Source organism: Neocloeon triangulifer, unplaced genomic scaffold (genome assembly GCF_031216515.1).
Source record: "Neocloeon triangulifer isolate White Clay Creek 2 clone unplaced genomic scaffold, ASM3121651v1 ptg000014l, whole genome shotgun sequence".
Taxonomy (NCBI): Eukaryota; Metazoa; Arthropoda; class Insecta; order Ephemeroptera; family Baetidae; genus Neocloeon; species Neocloeon triangulifer.
Genome location: NW_026775556.1, coordinates 17,809,790 through 17,816,747, shown reverse-complemented (window position 1 = coordinate 17,816,747; position 6,958 = coordinate 17,809,790). Strand labels below are relative to the sequence as shown.

Genomic DNA, 6,958 nt, shown 5'->3' with positions numbered 1-6,958 from the left:
TCGGTTTGTGGGCCTAGCAAGGTCGGTTTGGTGGACCAAACTACTGTGGTTGGTTTTTACTAAAGCGCTAATGGAACCGAGAATAATCCTTTGGAGAGCTGATGACAACTGACAAAAATGTCATTGTTTTTTTTTATATACCGATAAAAAAGTAACAGGTCAATTATTTTTAAATTAAATTGCATCACTCAAAGGCCTACACATATAAATTTTTGTTTTGCTTGAGGACACATTAGGTTGTTGATTTTTAATTTATGCAATTAAATTTATTTTGATTTCAGACTTTATTCCTTCAATCACTAATAAAAAAAAAATTATATATTTATATATGAATAAATCATTTTGATGAATATAATTTATTTATAAAATTTTAATTTTCAATGAAGTTCATGTAAAATTTTTATTTGATTAAAATTCTTTCCGTTGACGAGCGTTTTCGTCGGATCAGAGTTGAATAGGAAAAACTGGCAGGAATTCAAAACCACTTGTTTAGCACCGACATGAATCAGGCGGGTTTTGCGAATTTCCGAGGGCTCAGAGCGTGGTCCCTGCTGCACCGGCCATTTACTCTCGCTAACGACGAATTTTGTTAAGCTTTCCGCGCAAAATTTCCATGTCATTATTCGCGGCGCGCGTGAAAGCGATTGCAATTGCGCAGCGGTGGCTCGGCCAGGCCACTTCCTAATTTTCCGTCGCTATCTGCGGGCGGATGGACCACTACTCTAATGATAAATCGATCCGGCGGCGAGTTAGACCGGGCGAATGTTACGACTGTCTGATTTCCAGCGGAAAGCATTTTTCACGCCGTGCTGGCGACCCAGCCGACGAGAGATAACTCTATCGTGGTGCAGGCCAGGACGACGACCATCACCAGTCCAGTCAGCTCCCTGTTTTGTCATAAACACGCTCGGCCACCGCAGCGTTTCACGAATCTGGATTTTGATAAAAAAAAAGCACCCTTTTTTTAGAGAGCGCGCCCATTTTTTCAACGTGCGAATAATGGCATTGTTTTTTTTTGTGGACAAAAACACGCAAACGGGACAGGTAGAAGTACATTCTTCTCCCCCGTTTAGCGAGGCGTTCTAGTATGCAAAATGTGCCGAGAGAAATTTATCGCTTCGCAATACCCGAAGGACGTTGGTGTCTCTTTACGGAGACTGCTGGCTTCACTGCTGCTCCCAGACACGTAATGGCTTTTCCTTATTGTTAACTTGCCGAACAGTGGCCAAACGAGGCCCATTATACGTCTAGCTCTAGCAAATAATACATCCATTAAGTTGAAATATTTTGTAAGCAACTAAGCCAAAAGTATAAAAATGAAGAATAATATTTATTCTTTGCTGAAAATTGGCCAAATATTACGCACAGGAAAATAGTAAATAATTTTTTATAAAATTGGCGCTTCTATTTAGGTGGTTTTTTCATCTCCTGAAATGCGTTGGAAATATTTTGTCTATAAATGAAAAAAGTCAATCAATAACAAAGTAAAATATTAATTCCTTCATTCATAAGAGTTTAAAATTTCTGGTGGAAAATGATTTTTATCCTAGTAAAATTTTTAGGTGGAAAAATGCATCATTTTGTTAAAATGTGTTCTCAAAATAGAAAAGACCTCTCGTTATTATTTGTTATTTATTCAAGAGTATTTTATAGATGAATTAAATTTAACTGTAGCTCTTTATCAAGATCATTTGAATCTTAAATGGCTTCAAAAATGGACCTTTTACATCTAAATATTTCTGAACTGAACCTGCAGCGTCGTGGTTTTGAGTCAAACAGAATTACAATAAATCAAAAATTTCTCTACTGAACCATCAGGATTGAAGTGTCGTCAAACTGAACATCAAAAAATATTTCTCTACAAAAAAAGTTGGACTGTAGGAGTCAAAACTGAACTAAATACTACTAATATCAAAAAGTTACTACACTGAATCTGCAGGGTTGGAGTCAAACTAAAGTACGGTACTGATGCCCCTGTTACGTGTGCTTCTGTTCTCCATTGCAATTTCTCTCATGCTGCAGAAGACGGCAAGAAACTCGTACATCTGAATTCCTGAAATAAAAATAATTCTCAATTGCGGTCAAACAATTTAATGGGCATGCAACTTGCCTATCATCAGAACAAAGGCTAAGGTGCAGAACAGGAGGGCTGCCCAATTAGTATAAGCCTTGAAGGTTTCATTCAAAGAATCCACCAAATCAGCATACAGCAGGAACTTGAAAATGAGCTCAATTGGGCACAGAATGAGCCAAGGGATTGAGAACCACCAAATTCGCTGTGGAAAAAACACACGGAATTAATTACAGATAATTTTTATTTTCTTACTATTTGCCACTTGCTGTTGACCTGTACTCACAACTTACTTTAATAGCTAATATATTTAAAATATTTATCTTCTGCATTAAATTTTAGGTGTGAAAAATAATATAACACTAAACATATTAGAAATCTGATTTGGGAACTAAAGTTTAAAGTTTTACGTGCCTCTATATTGATATTGCTTAGTAGGAAACCACACAGTAAAAGAAATAATGAAAAACTTGATAAGTTTATGTACCTTGATTGTACCATACAGCATCAGCAGAGTTAGCATGATGATGGAAATTTCTGCAGCGAATGTCCAGTTCAAGAAATGCAAGATTCTCACCAGCATGTGAAGCTTAGTTTCTAAGGAAAAAACGGATTTTTTTATGTAAAACAAACTGCATAACTAGCTTACCATCAAGATCACGAATTCTTGGCATCTTGGCAGTCAAGGAGAAAATGAATCGCACCAGAAAAGCTAATGGCACATGAATGAACTGAAAATTGAACGAGAAAATAAATTACATAATTGAAGACCTGGGGATCGCAAAATTCAAAATTATGTTGTACATGAAATTGTTGTAATCTATGTACTTACGAGTTTCATGAATGCCACTGCTACAGCAGCCTGACGGCTGTCAAGCACAAGGAAAAAGGAGCTTGGAAAAGGCATGTTTGCAATTAGGAAATAATGGTCTGGTGAACTCAGGTCTGGATTCTTCCGAATTCAGAAAGAAACTACGTGAACGAAAATATGATGATGTGAGCAGCTACGCTGAGTTGCTGACGCCTCTGATACCAACCAGTGAAGCTTTGGCCTTTGCACTGCGTGGACTGCACTAATACAAGAGATTATTTTGCCTCCCTTCTCTCACTTTTCAAATTCTTGCGTCAGGCGTCAGCGTCAGCTTTGGCATCTGCAAAGCCAGCAATTGAAAATATTTTGTGAGCTGACAAAACCGCAACAGTGTTGCCCGATATATTGTTTCTTTTCTAGACAATCCTATAAAATATCTTGCTCTAGAACTCCAGGCTGCGTGAGGAACCAAGCATTGTTGCCGTGCTGTGCCATCAATCGAGATCTTGGCAATCTTGCACTTCCTATGGATATTTATCAAGGTTGGATATAGAAAAAATTCCAGCATTGACGTCCAAGTTAATCTGATTGTGAGTATTGATGATTGCACATATTATTATTATTTATGGTAAAGAGAGATTCTGTGCCTGCATCCTAACCCAGAGGCACTTGAAATTTTTAAAGGAAATGATCTATTTTTCAATATTTTATTATTTAAAATTTCCAGTTTTAATTAATATTTGTGACTGTTGGCGACGGCGACAAAAGTGATTTAGAAATATTTGCCCAATAGTTTAGGTAGCGGACCTACAAATTTCAATGCTGTGTTCGGCAGTTATTATATGTTGGTATAATATTCACTTAGTAAAATTCAAGAGAAAAATTATTTGCAGAAGAACGTTTGATCACGAAATTAGGGGTCATGCGGCGAAAATAGGTCATAGACCGTGTCCGTAGCTGCAGTAGATCTGTTTATTTTTTTTTTTTTAAATATTTCCACAAAATTTCCAACTAGGACGTGCCTCGCATTTCAATTAAAATATATTTATACCTTGCTCTTTAGGAAAAAAAATTAATATGAAAATAATATAATATATACAATTTTGATTTAAATATTTTATATGAGTGAAATTGCTAAATAACAAAACAAATTAAATATTTCCTCGTATCGCCACTGCGTCAAAGCCTTTCGCTGACGACTCTGACTTTTTTTCTTGTTCTCTCTCTGGTGATTTATCCGTCGGACGTGTATGCATTTTATTTTTCCCGCTCTCATTGTTATGCGCTTGTTAAATTGTCATCCGTCATTGCAAAGGCATTTTCTTTGCACCTCTCGCTGGCTGCTGGGATTCCAGCGAGGATTGAATGCAATATGCCAGCGGGCGGCGGCGTTTCGCTTCACGTGCGAGAAAAGCATCAGAGACGTGTGTGCGACGAACGACACATCTATGCACACGACACACGTGACATTTCATTTTAGTTTTGTGTGTCGCGGGCAGGTTGCCGCCCAGGGCGTCGTAATTCGCGTGCATCACGTAAGCTGAATTAACGCGACGCCTGCCGCGAATGCCTAATTAATTGCTTTTAGCGAGAATTGCGCGCGCCAAAACTTGCCCGAGGAATGATTCGACGGGTCTCTGCGGAGATGAGGGCAAATCGTGCGGAGCGGGATGTTGTCAAATTATTGCATCCTTCTTGGAATTTGTGCAACATAGCGAACTTTGGGCAAATAATAATTCAGAAATAAGTTTGACACTTCATTAATAATTAATAATAATATAAGAAAAAAAAACGTTAGCAACCTGCTTGTTACAAGTGTCATTCAGGTTGCATAAATTTAATTTCCAAAGGCGTTTAAACGAAATTATTTTGACATAGAAATACTACTTTTCCAACTTTCAAAGTGATGATATTATTTCAAAAAATTTGCTCACATTTTCAATTATTTGATACTGTGGAGATGAAATTAAATTTTTGCAAGATATTGAACCTTTGGAGGATAAAAGCAATGCATCGTACTTAAATATTATAGTTAGAAAGATTGAGTAGCAAAATGAAGCTGCACAAACCGAGTTTCAAATTAAAAACTGTGTTTAAAAAAACTAAAAGCAAAATAAATATATTCCAGAAATAAATTGATTCTTCAGGAAATTAAAAAAAAAAAAGAAAAAAAGTATGCTTTTAACCATTCAACAGCTTTTTAAGAAACTTTATTTTTATCATTTATGCATTTACTTTCACTGTTGCCAATTCTAGGTTCAGGCTTAATTTTCGTTTTATTTTTGCGCTCTTTAAAAATTGAGGCCAATTTCAGAAATATTTTTTCTACCATAATAAATTAAGGTTTATAACGCAGAGTAATCTGCCAAGGATCTAATTTATTAAGCAACTTCCATAATGTAATTTGGGAGTTTATTCAAATTTAACGGCATTTTTAAAAATTAATTATAGCCATCTCGTAATTTTGCCCGATATTGTCCTTCGCGTGGCAGTTTTCACACTGCATTAGCCCTCAGGCAAACGCCTCTTAACGGCAGTAAAGCTCCCCCTTTTCTCATCAAACGCAATTTAATTTCGCAGCCTATCTAGCCGGCTGCTTTACGACCCGATAATAAAAAATTATGCACCGGCAGCAGCAGCCGAGAGGAAGGAATTTTTATGCAGCAAAGCCGCCCACATTTCATTTGGTTGCGAGGCCAGGTGAGCAAAGTGGCCGTTTGCCCGGCGAAATTGCGCTCCACCGTCGCTCGACTATTATTTCAGCCGAGAGAAAACTAGCTGCGGACCGGGCCGGGAATATTATGAGACCGGTAAATGAGATATTCCTTCTTTCGTAGGGCACCGACTCATCTTTCCCGGCTTATGTTCCACGGCCGGTTGTATTTCATCTGTGCGCAGGCAATTAGCGACGGTTGGCAATTCCGCCGGGCGAATTCTTGGGAAATACTTTCATTTGACGTCACGCAGGCCAAAAGGTCAAATCGCCACTCATGGGAAGCATGCGTATATACAGGGGGGAAAGAAGCTCAAACTGGTTCTTAAGTCAGAAGGGAGGAAAAGGAAAAATAATGATTTTTGTGAAGATTGCCTGTTACTGTGAAATAAATTTAATTCCCGTCTTATTCAATTGCAAGTGCTACAATAACTTTTAAGAGAGAGTAGAAACTTGTAATTAACTTTTTTGAATATTTTATCTATTGAAAATGTTAAATAAATGTGGGCTGAATAAGCTTGAGAAAGTCAAGTATGTAGTTTAAAGAATTGATTTTAATTTTGGTTATGTTTATGTTTGCCTGCTTCAAATAATTTTTATTTTAACGAAATTCAGAAGAAGTATATTAAAACAAAAATTCAAGAGTATATACAAAAAGAGAAGGAATAAAATTTGAAAATTATTACATTTCAAATTTTCTTTTAAATTTTGAAAAATGAATAAAAAGCAGAAAATTCTAAAAATGTGGTATTCTTTTTAGTTCTCTCAAAATATATTTTAAATTTGGCGTTAATTGATATCACCTCTGATCCTAAATACTTAAAATCACTGATTATAAGTGGTGAAGAAATATGAACGTAAGAAATTTAGAAAGTACGATGTGTGTGTAGTTCTATACTCAAATTGGAAACTTCTCTTAATAATTTACTGGATGCAGACAGATAAGATACCTGGGAAAATTATCAGTCGGCATGTAGTTCTTCATAATTTGTTTCAAACTCACTAAAATTTGTCAAAAATTCCATTAAGCTATTCAGAAATTCAAATTTCCACTTCCCACATTTATTTTGTCCTAAATCTTTGTATTTCACTTCAATATTCAATTCTTTTATCCTCTCGCGACATTTATTTACATATTTATTTTAGTTTTAAAAGCAGCGCTTACAAATTGCAGCTGCGTTGAAAGCCCATCGATTTTCCGTTGTAGCCATTAGCTAATTCGCGACCCAATATGTTATTAACACGCTCTCGAGTTCCATTATCTCTTGCTCTCTCTCTCATTCGGCCGCTGTGGAAATATTGCTGCCTCCGAGCAACGTGTCTGATATGTGAGCGAAAATTTTCAAATTCATTATCCGCGCTG

General features: G+C 36.5%; 1 protein-coding gene across 1 annotated transcript; it reads right to left on the bottom strand.

Annotated features, from left to right (window-relative positions):
* Window positions 1-1,686: 1,686 nt before the first annotated feature.
* On the bottom strand, window positions 1,687-3,065 carry LOC132201263 (uncharacterized). Its single transcript, XM_059627288.1, has 5 exons — window positions 2,904-3,065; window positions 2,721-2,802; window positions 2,559-2,668; window positions 2,111-2,276; window positions 1,687-2,053 (listed from the first exon to the last, which is right to left on the bottom strand). The coding sequence occupies exons 1-5, from the start codon at window positions 2,976-2,978 to the stop codon at window positions 1,953-1,955; spliced, it is 534 nt and encodes a 177-aa protein (XP_059483271.1). The 5' UTR covers window positions 2,979-3,065; the 3' UTR covers window positions 1,687-1,952.
* Between the last annotated feature and the right edge of the window lie 3,893 nt (window positions 3,066-6,958).

What these genes read in the sequence shown, in the direction of transcription:
- LOC132201263 (XM_059627288.1), bottom strand. Translation starts at nt 2,978, where the DNA reads ATGCCTTTTCCAAGCTCCTTTTTCCTTGTGCTTGACAGCCGTCAGGCT. An exon ending in CAGTGGCATTCATGAAACTC is followed by an intron (nt 2,803 to 2,903) that starts GTAAGTACATAG and finishes TTCAATTTTCAG; the next exon opens with TTCATTCATGTGCCATTAGC. An exon ending in TGCTGTATGGTACAATCAAG is followed by an intron (nt 2,277 to 2,558) that starts GTACATAAACTT and finishes TTTTTTCCACAG; the next exon opens with CGAATTTGGTGGTTCTCAAT.